This window comes from Gracilinanus agilis, chromosome 4, assembly GCF_016433145.1.
Source record: "Gracilinanus agilis isolate LMUSP501 chromosome 4, AgileGrace, whole genome shotgun sequence".
In the NCBI taxonomy this organism is placed as follows: domain Eukaryota; kingdom Metazoa; phylum Chordata; class Mammalia; order Didelphimorphia; family Didelphidae; genus Gracilinanus; species Gracilinanus agilis.
In genome coordinates, this window is record NC_058133.1 from 102,257,592 (window position 1) to 102,271,543 (window position 13,952).

The 13,952-nt window shown below is 35.9% G+C and overlaps 1 protein-coding gene across 1 annotated transcript in view; it reads left to right on the top strand.

Annotated features, from left to right (window-relative positions):
* CAMSAP2 (calmodulin regulated spectrin associated protein family member 2) overlaps positions 1-11,797 on the top strand; it is a 170,043-nt gene extending 158,246 nt beyond the window's left edge. The window contains exons 15-17 of the mRNA XM_044674426.1: positions 45-160; positions 10,225-10,343; positions 11,184-11,797. Coding sequence (XP_044530361.1) covers positions 45-160; positions 10,225-10,343; positions 11,184-11,489 — 541 coding nt within the window. The 3' untranslated portion in view covers positions 11,490-11,797. The remainder of the gene's footprint in view (positions 1-44; positions 161-10,224; positions 10,344-11,183) is intronic.
* Positions 11,798-13,952: the final 2,155 nt, after the last annotated feature.

Here is a 13,952-nt window from a genome sequence, read left to right on the forward strand (position 1 = left end):
AAATAATCTTAATTTGAAATGGACATACTATTTTTTCCCTTTAGGTCAGAATCTGTAGAGGGCTTCTTATCTCCAAGCCGGTGTGGTAGCCGAAATGGTGAAAAAGACTGGGAAAATGCTTCTACCACCTCCTCGGTGGCATCTGGGACAGAGTATACAGGTGAGTTTGTACATTATTTTTAGAGAAATAATTGAATTTAAAATATTTATGTGAATAAATATGAGTTTTTTTTAAATTAAGCTTTGGGTATATCTTTTCCTTTCTTTCACCCTTCTGGTTATCTCCTAGATTTAGGCTTAATAGAGGGCCAAATTATTTCTTTGCCTATCTATCCAACTTTAGATAGTATAGGCCCACTTAGAACATGACCTCCTTAAGAAATGAACTAGGATATAAAATTCCTGGAGTTTTGATAAGAGACCCTAGTACAAGGTTTATGAGGTACTCTGCATAGACTTTCCTTGAATTGATTTGAGGAGGTGGCCAGGAGAAAAAAGGAAGGGTGCACAATTTTAGAAAAACAAAAATAATTTAAGATTAAATTCAGCAACTCCATTTAGATGAATATAGATAGGAAATGGATTTTTAAAAACTCTTACCTTCCATCTCAGAATCAATACTGTTTCTCAGTATTGTCACATAACTAGGAAGTGTCTGAGGCCAGATTTGAACCTGGGACTTCCCATGTCTAGGTCTGGCTCTCAATCCACTAAGCCACCTAGCTGCCCCCATGAAAGTGGATTTTTTTAAAAAAGAATAAAACAACATATTTTCCACTCAAAACACATATACAAAGATGTATACAAATTTAAATTAAAACAATGGAGCCAGTGTTCCAGCTAGCTCAAGTGAGCTGTCTGGCTGAGTCAAATTCAAACCAGAAAGCATTGAGAGATAAACAAAGTGGCTTGCTTCCTACTTATTGGGCCAGTCTTACTCATTCCTATATCCCATGCTCTCTTCTTGCCCCTCTCCTCTTATTCCTTCATTTTGTTTCAGTGTCCTCCATTTCCATTGTTATCTCTATACAAATGAATTAAATCTAAGCATCAAACCCTGAACTTCTGTTGGGTTCTAGTCCCTCATCTCTCACTCCCTGCTTGACATATCCTCCCTGGATGACCTGAAGGCATCTCAGATTCAGCATGTACAAATCATAGCTCGTTAGCTTTTCCCTTAAACCTAACCCTCTTCCTAACTTATTTCTGTTGAAGGTGCCACCAGCCCTCTTGTTACTCAGGTTCACAGCCTTGGTGTCATCCTTCACTCTTCCCTCAGCCACCCTTCAAATATAATCAGATGTCACGTCTGGTCACTTCTGTCTCCCACATCCATCTCTTTTTCATCCCACAACCTAGTCCAGGTCCTCATCACTTTTCCTTTGTACTATCTCAGTAGTTTTTGAATTGGTCTCCCTGCCTATGGCCTATCCCCTCTTCAGTCCACCCTACCCATCGCTGCCAAAAGGACCTTCATAAAGTGTATGTCTTACTAGGTTATTGCTCTGCTGAGGAAACTACAGTGACTCTCTGTTGCTTTTAGAAGACATTATAAACTGTGTTGGCATTTAAAGCCCTTCACAGTCTAGCTCCAACTTCTTTTTCAAGGCTAATTATGCAGACAGGATGTCCCAGAAGCCTTACTTCAGTTTAAAGCTATTAAATTTAATAATAGGGAAGCTGATAAAATCATTTAAACTTTGGCCATTAAAACTTAAAACTACACCAAGACTTCTGGGACCCTTTACTATTCCTCTTCTTGTACTGTATGTTCCAGTCAAATTGAATTTGTCCTATTTAATATTCCCTGTTTCCCATGTTCCATCCCTCCCTCTGTGTTTTTGCACAGGCGGTCCCCTCTGCTTAGAATCTTCTGTCTCCTCACCTTTTCTTCTTAGGAGGGACCTTGGTCCAGTCCCTATCAAGCAAATTGACATTTGATAGAAACCATCTCCTCCTCCTTCTCCAAGAGCCCTTCCTTCCACATTGTTGTGTTTTTATTATGCATATATGCTGTATTTAGGGATAAAAATCTTCTTAAGGATAGGGACTATCTCATTTCTGTAACTATGTCTCCAGTGCCTGGCACATTCTAGGTACTTAACAAATGCTTGTCAGCTGATTGCACATACCTTGAAGTGCGTGCGCCAAAGTATAGAGTGAGTAACTTATAAAAGACAATGACAATGTGTCTAGAAGGAAGACAAAACATTAATTATAATGGGCTATTGAACTCTCCATGTGAAAATATAAGAAAAAAGAAAATAAAAAAGATATAGACTTGAACAGAATCTTGAAGAAATTTGAAAGCAAATAATATACTTCCCCCCCAAAAAATATACATTGAGGGGGCATCTGAATGGCTCAGTGGATTGAGAGCCAGGCCTAGAGACAGGAGGTCCTAGGTTCAAATCTGGCCTCAGACACTTCCTAGCTGTGTGACCCTGGGCAAGTCACTTAACCCCCATTGCCTAGCCCTGTAACAAATAAAATTAATATAGAAGGATATATAAAGATATTAGGGTTTAAAAAATTGAATTAAAAAAATATACATTGAACAGTCATAGAAATTGATTAGTTCTAGGTTATAGAGAAATTCCTAGGTAAAATTTAAAAATTTTATCATGAAGTTAATCATCAACAACATTCACTGAATGAGGTATATGGAATGTTCAGAGAGGACTAAAATATCTGGTGTGAGGACTTGCTGAGTCTTTTTCAGGATTGCCACCCACCTCTCACCTATGGCTCCAAGAAGCAGTAACATGAGCAAAGCCACACTTCAGTGAAACTGTTTTGGTAGAAGGGCTAAAGGAGGTTGACAGTAGCCAACAGGGTTTAAACCGGTTATTGATCGAGGGAGATATCTTCTACAAGCATGTGAAGACTTTCCCTGGTGGAGTGGGCAACTGAGAACAGTTTTTTCCAGTGGTCATGAAGGTGATGAAAGCAAGTGCTGTGGAGTGCTTTGTTCTTGGTCAGACACTGAGGACGCCACAGTCATCATTGCATCCCAGGCTTGCCATTCATTCTAACTTTTATCTTGCCATTGGATTAAAGTGACTCTAGAAAAGAGAATAAGATCAACAGTTTTGTGCAACTCTACCTGTCTTAAATCCAATTCACACAGCCCCTTCATAACATTGGTCCTTGGTCTTCTTTGAAAATGAAGGATGAACAACAATTATCAACAAACATTTCAAAATAGAAAAAGGAACAGTGAAGAGCAGGGGTCGGCAACATATGGCTCTTTCTGCAGGAGCCATAAAGTCAATTTTTTTTCAGGTGCTGTCACAGGAGTGCACACTGTGAGCACTGTATGGCTCTCACGAAATTACATTTTAAAAAATGTGGCGTTTATGGCTCTCACGGCCAAAAAAGGTTGCTGACCCCTGGTGAAGAGGATTGTATAAGAAACTGAATCTATATTAGTTAAGATTAATATGGAAATATTAATTTAACAAGATAGTAACAACATTGCTCTCTTTGTGTCTGTCATCTTTCACATTTTTCTATGCATTAAAAAAGGTGTTTCATAGAAGCCTGCTTTTTTAATTTCTTTCACTATTCAGTAACCTTCCTTGTACCCCCCATCAACTGAGTACAAGCTCTTCCAATTATAATAAACATTTAATCAGGCAAAACAAATCAATACATACCATAGCTAAGAATTCATGTCTCATTCTGACCCTAAGTAAATTTAGAAAGGCATGAGTTTTAAGTAGTACATTTACTGCCCTAACAATACAACACTCAAAGGATATGATCAAAATATGCAAATTTATACAGAAATGAAAAAAATATGCAAATTTATACAGAAATTTAAAAATGACTTTTTGAACAGTACTTGGCTAAAAGAATTAGAGCAGTAATTATCTTAATATGTCAATATCTGTTGCATTTAACAAAGAGGTAAAGAAATTATGTGCAGAATTTGACAAGGTCCTTCAAACCAAGGCAATAAGCATATTGATAAATAGTTACTCCTTTGTGAGAGTAGACATAAGAGATGATAAAAATTGTGGTATAGGCTTAAGAAATAAAAATTAGCTAAAGGTTTAACAACTGCTCAGATGCTTGGAAGCCTTAGAAAGACTAAGATAACCACATGGATAGATGGACAGGCAGACAAATAGTAGGTAGAGAAATTGAGAGAGGGGGGCAGGCATTTAAATGATTAATATGTGCCAAGCACTGTTAAGTGCTAAGAATACTAATGCAAGCAAAAAAAGATCATTCCTTTCCTCAAGCAGTTTTACTTCTAATGGGGAAAGACAACATTCAAAGGGAGCTAGATGAAGGAAGGGCCACAGAAACATCTCGAGGATGTGGCTACTCAGGGAGTAGAGAAATCAGGAGTAGATCTAGGAGAGAGAAGGGAGCATGAATGGCCTGGACACTTAATGAAATGGTAGACCTAGACAGGAACTCACCAATCAGAGGAAGAAAGCCACAGTGGTAAAGATAGTAACTCCAGGGTAAGAAGGTAAAAAAGGTTCAGAGAGTCCAGAATAGAGCATGTCCTGGATGGGGCAAGTATCAAATAGTATCACATGCAAAAATGAAATTGATTTTATCTTAAAAGGCAGGAAATGATTGTTTCTGTGATTGGTTAGTGACATAGAAGCAATTTCTTTAGCAGCTAATGCTATACCTTTTTCCAGAGCAAAGGTTAAAATTAACTCCAACTCAAAGAATAAAGCTCTGAAATCAGCTCTGCAGTTAGAATTAGCTCCAATTTGATCTGTTCAAATGACTAATTGGTTTCTAAAAAATAGGAACATTATAAAGGAAAAGATGTTGACAGACTTATCCACTTTTCCTACAGAGATAGGAAAGTTGGGGGTGATGTCTGGCTTTTGGCAAGATGCCTGATTTAGCACTTGAAAGCTAGATGGAAGGTGAAGCATTGTCTGGAGCTGGCTAATAAAGTGGGTTAGGTGATTTTTCACTCAATTATCCTCCAATAATTGACAAGAAAAACAAAACAAAAGAGCTCTGAATCTGCTTCATCTCATAAACAACTTTATTTCCAAGAAGAGTTATGTGGCAGCCTGAAGCAACATTGTTTAGACTGCAAACTCTTTTTACCAACCATTTTCACTGGAGAATAATGGAAAATAATTTATGAAATTTGTCTTCATAAAAGACCCAACAGCAGCAAAAGGGAATACAGGTATGTAAAAAGCTTAGCATGACATCTTACCAAACCAGATTATCCCCAAAGTAAATTGCAAAGAGAAAATAAGCATGAAAAATAGAATAAATCTACCAGTTCTTTGTTACAGTCCATTGCTATCCTCTCTGACAGAGGAATTAACTACATTTTGTTTCCAGTGCCCCAATCCATGATGATATGGTATGAGATATACTGCTATGATATGATATGATCTATCATAAAGAGGTGGTACTTACTGCAAAGAAGCTGGAATGAGCACTTGGAGTAAATTGTTCTACTCCAACAGATTCCTTTTCCCACTTCCCACAGCCTTTCTCCTTTCTCTCTAACCTTCAGTCTATTCCTATTTCGTTTCTCATAAACATGTCAGCCTCTCCTGTTCTAGCCCTTGAATAAACAGGATCCTCTCCCTTTCACAAACTCCCATAAAGCTGTCTGTACTCCCTGCTTCCATATTTCTCTTCTCACCCTCTTTACTGTACCTCCAACTAAAACGACTTTCAGCATTTCTAGGTAGCTTTTTTTTTCTTCCAAAATACTGTTTTTACATTTTTTATTAGCATAGCAGTGGAATGGATCCCAGCTCTTGTCAGAAGCTTAGTACATAAATTTCTTTTGACATTAGAGGCAAACAAGGCCCCAGAGGCTTCTGGCATCATCTGTTGGGCAAAGATCTAGAATGCTTTCTAAGATATTAGAAACTTATAGCTCCCATTATAGATGTCAGCACCTCCAGACTTTTTCCTGAGGCAAGTACACCTCCTGGTCAACTTGGTCAATAGCATCTCTTTCAGTTACACTCATATAAGATTGCCTTTCATATCAAGGTCTTTACCAGAGGAAGATATTGTTTCTTTCAGTGGACTTAATCTTGCTGTGGAATCATTCATGGCCCTAGCATGTAGTATAAACCTTGAAAGCCCAGACCATCTAAAGCACCTTGGCCCTGTTTCATCTTTTGCTACCTTGGTGAGTCTATTTTGTTTTGTGTGTTCAGTCCAAAATAAGGTCATCCCCTGGCATTGAGAAATTTCAGTCTTATCTGATTCATCAAGTTGAACTTCTAACTTTCCTTCTCTTGCTTATTTTGTTCAAACAAGATGACTTTTTTAGAGTCATAAATCATCTTTTCCTTTTGCATCTATTTCTTCTGTCTTCTTGTTTCTTCTTCAGTGAAAACCATTATCAGGTCTTTGACCTCTTAGTAGCATTTGGATACATTCTAATCATAGATGCCCTTTCTTCTCTGGGTTTTAGTGGTATTATTTCTTGGCACTCTAACCTTTGATAATTCTTTCTCAATGTTTTTTCGCTACTATGACTTACTAAAGAAAATGTCTACAGTTGGTTATGTCTATTGAATGTATCATATAACTTTGTATATAAAAGATCGCTACATAAAATTAATTCACACAGTATTTTCAACTTTTATATTCTCTAGTAACTAAACATTTATGTCCTACCTCCCCAACTATAGCCATACTTCAGGACTCTGTCCTGGATTCTTTTGTCTCTCCACATAGTCTCCCTAAGTGACTTCATTAGTTACCATGGGATAATTGTCGTACTTACATGAATAACTTCCAGATCTATAAATTTAGGCCTAGTCTCCTGAGTGTTTCAGTCCCAGATTACCAACTGTCTAAGCTCGTGATCCCCTTTAGGCATCTCAACCTCATGTCCAAAACATGTTATGTCTAAAACAAAACTCATGATTTTCTTCCATAAACACCTTCTTCTCAGGGTTCCTCTGTCTGCTGAAAGCATAGCCAGCCTTTCAGAGGACTTCTAAACTGTCCCTCCCATATGCAAGGTTGCAGTTAGTTGACAAGTCACACAGATTCTACTGCAACTTCTTAAGTCACTCCCTATTCTGCAGTCACACAGCTACCATCCTAGTTCAGAACTTCATTACACTTGCCCGGGGATTTTGTAATAGCCTCCTAATTAGTCAGAATGCTTCAAATCTGTCCTTTCTGCCCATCTTAGCCACAGCTGCCATAATGGTTTTCTTGAAGCAGAAGTCATCCCTCTCCCCCCACCCTTTCCAGTTCTTTTCAGTAAATTCTACTAGTCTCACTGTGAACTCTTAAGATCAAATGCAAACTCTTCTGTTGATTATGTAAAGCCTTCCATAACCTAACTTCAACACACCTTCCTAAGAGTTTGTTGTTATTCCTATTCATTCTCTCCTTGGGCTTGGGCTCTTTCCTCTCCTCCTCTCCCTCTTTCTTTCCTCTCATGTCAAAATATTCCCTTCCTGTGCTGAATTTCCTAGTATTTCTTAAGATTTCAGTTAATTGTGCCTCTTATATGAGAAACTTCATTATCCACCAGCTATTTTTATACTTACATGCAATTTCTTATCTCCTCTGTTAGAACATAAACTTTAAGAGATCCTGCTTTTCCTAATGAAAAGATGGAGAAGTATCCAAAGTGATAGTAGAGTCAAAAGGATTTGGAACTGGTTGAGTGGCTGGAATGGAGTAGTTTTTAATGGTTTGTTGTCAAAATTAAAAATCTTTAATGGAGTACCTAGCTATTTTTGCTTGGTTCTTTGATGTTTAACATTTCTATCAATGGCTTGGTTAATGCATACTTTAGTGTACCTATCAAATGTCTAGATGACACAAAACTTAAGAGCTACTATATCAGATGATACATTGAACTTGATCTTCCCCACTGTCATCCTATGTTTTCCTCCCTTTTATGGCTAAATTCCATGACTCCTTCTACAGTTTGTGTCTCTACTTTCTTTCCTTTCAATCTCTTCTTAACTGTTTGTAGCATGACTTTCATCCTCATCATTTAACTGAATTTACTCTACCATTGTTAACAATGAACTCTTAATTGCTTAATGTACTGGTCTTTTCTCAAACCTCACTCTTCTTGATAACCCTGTAGCATTTTTTTTGGTTTGTTTTTTGTTTTTGTTTTTTCCCCCCTAAAACCCTTCTCTTTTGTCAAGGCAGAAGAGTGGTAAGGGCTAGGCAATGGGAGTCAAGTGACTTGCCCAAGGTCACACAGCTGAAAATAGGTCTTGATCAATGACACATGTTAAAACCAGTGGAAATGCGCATAGACTATTGGGAGGGGGGGTCGGGGGGGGTGAAGGGGAAAGTAAGAGCAAGAATCATGTAACCATGTTAACTTTTCCAGGGTCACACAGCTGGGAAGTGTCTGAGGTCAAATTTGAACCTAGGACCTCCCATCTCTAGGTCTGGCTCTCAATCCATTGAGCCACCCAGCTGACCCCCTTGTAGTGTTTTTTTGGACATTGTCAATTACAAGCTTCTCATTATGCTTTTCTTTCCAGGTTTTTGTTGCATTTTCTCATGATTCTCTTCCTCTGTCTCTGACCTCTCCTTTGCCCACTTTATGGTTCTTCATCTAAATCATGCCTGCTAACTGTGGGTGTCCTCCAAAGCTGTTCCTGAGCTCCAGTCTCTCTCTTCTCTTTTCTGTACTATTTTACTTTATCTCTTTAGCTCCCATAGATTTAATTATCATCTCTGTATAGATGATTCTCAGATTAGTTTATTCAGTTTTTTACTATCTTCTTATCTGAAGTCTCACATCTCCAACTGTCTACTCGACACCTTAAATTTGCTATCCTATGGACATCTTAAACTCTGCATGTCCAAAAGCAAACTCATCTTTCCCAAAATAAACCTCTTACCTTCTTTATAAATATCTTCCCTACATCTGTCAATATAATTTGTCTCTCTCTATATATATATACACATAATATGTCAACATAATATGTCAAAATATATTCTGTCAGTACCATTTTTCCAGGCATCTAGGCTTGTAACCTAGGCACCATTCTTGACCCCTCAATCTCTAGCCCTCCATACCTAATTATTTGCCAATTCCTCCTTTGTAACATATATGTTTCCCCTTCTCTCCTCTGACACTGCTACCACCTTGGTAATAGGCCCTTATCACCTCTCACCTAGATTTCTAGCAGTAAGTTTCTCATTGGTCTCAGGTTAAAATTACAAGATGACAAATTTAAGCTTCATTTGAGGAAAATACTCATAAAGCTGTATACCAGGGATGGAATGGTTTGTCTTGTAAGAGAAGTAGGTGTTCTTCCTCTCTCTCCAGAGACTTTCAGGATAGATGATAGAGGAGAAGAGGAGGAGAAGTAGGCTTTAAAAACCAAACCCCTGGAGATGCTGGGATTGTTATTAAAATAATGGAAAATATAACAGTTTTACTTGTATTTGCCCAAAAAAAAAAACAGAAACAACTTTTATGTCCAATAATTGTGATAATTTTAGTGTAATATAGGATATTACTGGGCTTAAAATATGACAAAAAATACAAAAATGATGAAAGGCAGATTGAAGCAAAATGGGGAGAACGTAGAATGAGAAGAATATAGAGTATCTTAGCATCATAGAATAGTGAGACTTGAAAGAGACATTACAGATCATTGTAGTCCAACCCCCACATTTTGCAGAAGGGTTAGAATCATGTGTTCAAGTTACATAGGTGCTAAAGGGCCAGTATAGACATTCAGGTTGATTATATTTTTAAAAGATTAAAACAAACTTATTAAGTCCAAGAGAAAAAAAGAAATGAGAAAGAAACACGGAGGAAAAAAGTTATCATTTTGGTAACTAAAAAAAATTAGGTCATGAATAGTTTGGAGTTAAGATTTTTTTAATGTATTCTTTATTTTGTTTATGTGATTGCTGGTATTTTCATATCATGAGACTTATAATTTATTTTTCAATAAAAAACAACCAAAAGTTAAACCACCCATCGTTGAGTTTTCCTTCTTTGGAGGTTTAATGCAGAGGCTGAAAGAGCCTTTAGAGATGACTTGGCAGTGGATCAAATGCCTCTGATGAGATTATGTTGCATTCATTAGCTTCAGAACTGTATACAAAGTTTTAGGAGTTCCTAATACAGAGGACATAATGCTGGCAATTGCTAACATAATGGCTTTTATGCCATTTGAAAAATAGTAACTCTTCTGTTATGGAAATATTATCATAATGGAGACAAAAAATTTTTTTAAATCTTTTCCATAGGACCAAAGCTATTCAAAGAACCCAGTGCAAAATCCAATAAGCATATAATACAAAATGCATTAGCTCATTGCTGCTTGGCTGGAAAAGTAAATGAAGGTCAGAAGAAAAAAATATTAGAGGTAAGATGTTTTTAATTACAGTGATCTTTTTAAAGTGATAAATGATTAAATTATAGAATTTTTTCCATTAGAATAAGTACTTTTGGAATTAGAAGGAAGTAGATAGTGTAGTGGATAGAATACCAGAATTGGAATCAGAAAGACCCAAATTCAATTCCTGCTTCTTTCTACCCTCTAGAGTTTTTCTATGGATCAAATGATATGTGTAAAGTGCTTTGCAAACATTAAAGTATTATTACTTCAAAGGCAGAGTAAAATAGTAATTACAAAATTGAATCAGAGATCAGTTAAAATTAGATTCTAGAAAACTAGAAGACACATCTGTCTTATCAAGGACTAGCCCAGCTAAGTTTAGTCTTACCAGCAGAAAGTTAGTCCCAAGTGATTGGTTTTGGAGGCCATAGTATCCATGAAGACTATTTTTCATGGAGTGGAAGGGTTGTAGTCAGTGTGTCAGTGAAAAGAACATTCACACTGACAGAGTCAAAGATTTTCTTGCAGCATTGAAACCCAGAGGTAGAAAATGTTTCACTGACAGAGTCAAACTATAAAGGAGACAGGTAGTAGCCAGGTGAAGAAATCAAGACACCAAGCAAGTCATTGTAAAAATTCCTGTGAAATTGTAATGTTTAACTAGAGCAGATAGAATTTTGTATTATATATATCATGTCTCTAATTAATTAGTGTTTCTTTTAAATTTTACATAATGTATTTAAAGCTGTGACCTTTTTTACAAGTAGGCCTTACTTATATTAGGTATTTTTTATAGTGTAGAAATTGACTCAGAACATAGCTGTGTTCACTCAGCAAATATGTGGTTTTGTTTTTTTTTCTTCTAAGGAAATGGAGAAGTCTGACGCCAACAACTTTTTAATCTTGTTCCGGGATTCAGGCTGCCAATTTAGGTCTCTATATACCTATTGCCCAGAAACAGAAGAAATCAATAAACTGGCTGGGATTGGCCCTAAATCTATCACTAAAAAAATGATAGAAGGGCTTTATAAATATAACTCTGACAGAAAGCAATTTAGCCACATACCTGCTAAGACCATGTCTGCCAGTGTTGATGCAATTACCATTCATAGTCATTTGTGGCAGTCCAAGAGACCAGTAACACCTAAGAAACTTTTAACCACTAAGACATAGTAATTGGGGAAAAGATTTGCTTCAGAACACTTGTGATATATTTGCACTTCATCTTCTTGCCTATCAAAGATAAGTTTTTGGTTGCCAACAAGACTTTTATTACTTAAAACTGGACACTGAGCTCTTTTGATGTCACGCACAACTGGAATGTAAACCACAGTATTTGGGAGTTCAGAAGATTGTCGCTTTGGTGAGAAGTTCAAGTGATCATGGGAATGTACTGATTCACATGGAGATTTGTACATGGTAATAGAGGGTGCAGCTGCACGATATAAGGTTTGATACACAAGCACTGAATGTTCATCTGTAGTAGCTGGACTTAAGGTTGAAAATATGGTTGAAATTATGGATTTTTGTGTTTCTGTTACATTTTTTACTTTTTATGTATGTACTTGTCTTCAAATGGTTTATTTTGCTAATTTTTTCTCTACTAAAGAAACTTTGGTCTTATTCTTAAACTCCATTGAATTTTGTTTATATGTAGAGACTGTGAGATTAAATGAAACACATCTTAAGAGGTTAATTGCACCTTTCTTAATGATATGCAGAAAAAACAACACTAGATTTCATTTTGCAAAAACCCTCAAGTTTTAATGATCTCAGCAGTTTCAAAAACTGTTACACTAAGTAATTACTGTCTGTGTTTATTATTCACACAAGTATTAACATTTCTTTAACAAAAGAAGGAAGTGTTTTTATGGAGCTGCTAGGTTTGTCTTTTCGGGTTAGGTAACTGTAAAGAATTAAATCTATGTATGCTGTGTGTTCGCATCAGTTCTGCCTAGCTCAGAATGATGTAGATTTCCTTTTAACAAAAAGACTTATCTCTTGTAAAGTAAATCACTTTATAATCTTGAAGAAATGAATGACATTTTGAGAATAATCTTTCAGTTTGAAGAAAGATGGCCCACTGTCTGTTTTTTATTATATTTATAAGCAGTATAAAAACAATATTTAGAAATCTTTTTAAACAATATGTACAAAGGGCTGCATTTTTATTTCAAAACAATGCCTAATTCTATTTTATCTTTGCTTAGCTTTGACATTCTTCCATCTTAGATTGTTTTCAAATAGAATTATTTAGATTAAGTACAAACTTGAAACCCTCTCTACATGATCTTTGGTTTCTTTAACAATGCTACCAGAGCGTTAGTTGGGGAAAAAAATTCATTCTCAGGAAAGGACTTGACTGATTATATGGCCCTGTCATGTTCAGTGTTGTGACAACTGTGTCAAACTTAGAGAAAAAGGCAGGATTGTGCTGTCGATGAGAGGTGTTGTGTGTTTTCTTTCATGGGAAGTAGAGACTAAAAAAGAAACATTTCTCTCTCTGAGTTGCTTAAAGATAATGTTGCAAATGATGTACTTTATTTACTTATTAAGAAAAGGATAGGAATGAGATGTCTCTGAACCATACTTTTTTAATTATTATAAGGCCTTAGGTATCAATGCATCTGAGTTATCAACATTTTCTCAGACGTGCTGTCAATATTTTACTGTAATTTATGTTCTTATATTTATGTATATTTGTTAAAACTGTAAAAAAAATCCATAGAATTTCCAATACCTGTGCAAAATGTATGTGTAGCTCAAAACTACTTGTGATCTACTGTTTGCATGTAAGAGACCAGGATATGTAACTCATGTTTTAAACCTATACATATTGTGTATATAACATATAAATATTAAAAAGATAGGAGAGAGTTGCACTTTTTGCCTGTTAGACAACAATTTCCATGATTATAATGAAGTGATTTTAAATAAACATTTCAGAAAGATCATAGTAAAAAAAAATTAAATCAGAATATGGTAAATAGGGATCATTTATTAAGAATTAAGAAGTTAACTGTTACATTTGCTTTTTATAATTGATAAGTGATTCAGTAATCTTATAAAGTTCTGCCTAAATATTTTCTAGAGAAAACATTTGATGCATAATTTGAGAAGGAACCCTTCAAATAATTGCTATTACCTGTGACACAGTATATCCTGGAATCTAGTTGTCTAACAGTTAAACTGTAACTTGTGCAATGTCTAAAGGCAAAATCTGAATATTTTCACTAAAAGTTCATTGCTCTCAGTATAAAATTTTACTTTATTGATACAGGAAGAGTTTGGGGCTTTTCCTTTTTAAGACTGCAAATTTTCTAATTATGGTATGGCTTTACTTAGAGCCATGTGAAAAAAAATTTTTTAAGGAAAATGATGCTTTTTGTAAAGATGAGGTTTTGTCATTGACCTTGTTGGAACACATTGGTGCTTTCATCATTAGAGGTCAGATTACTATTGACTATGATTGGTATGGTTAAATCTGCCAGTTGTCTTAGTTACCAATGCAAAAATGTCCAATTCTAACTGTTACTATAGCTATGGAAAATTTTCAGTTCCTCTTGATTTGTTTGGCTTTTGATTTTAGTACAACTGAAACAGCTCTTACAGCTTTTCTTGTTTGGCTGTTTAAAG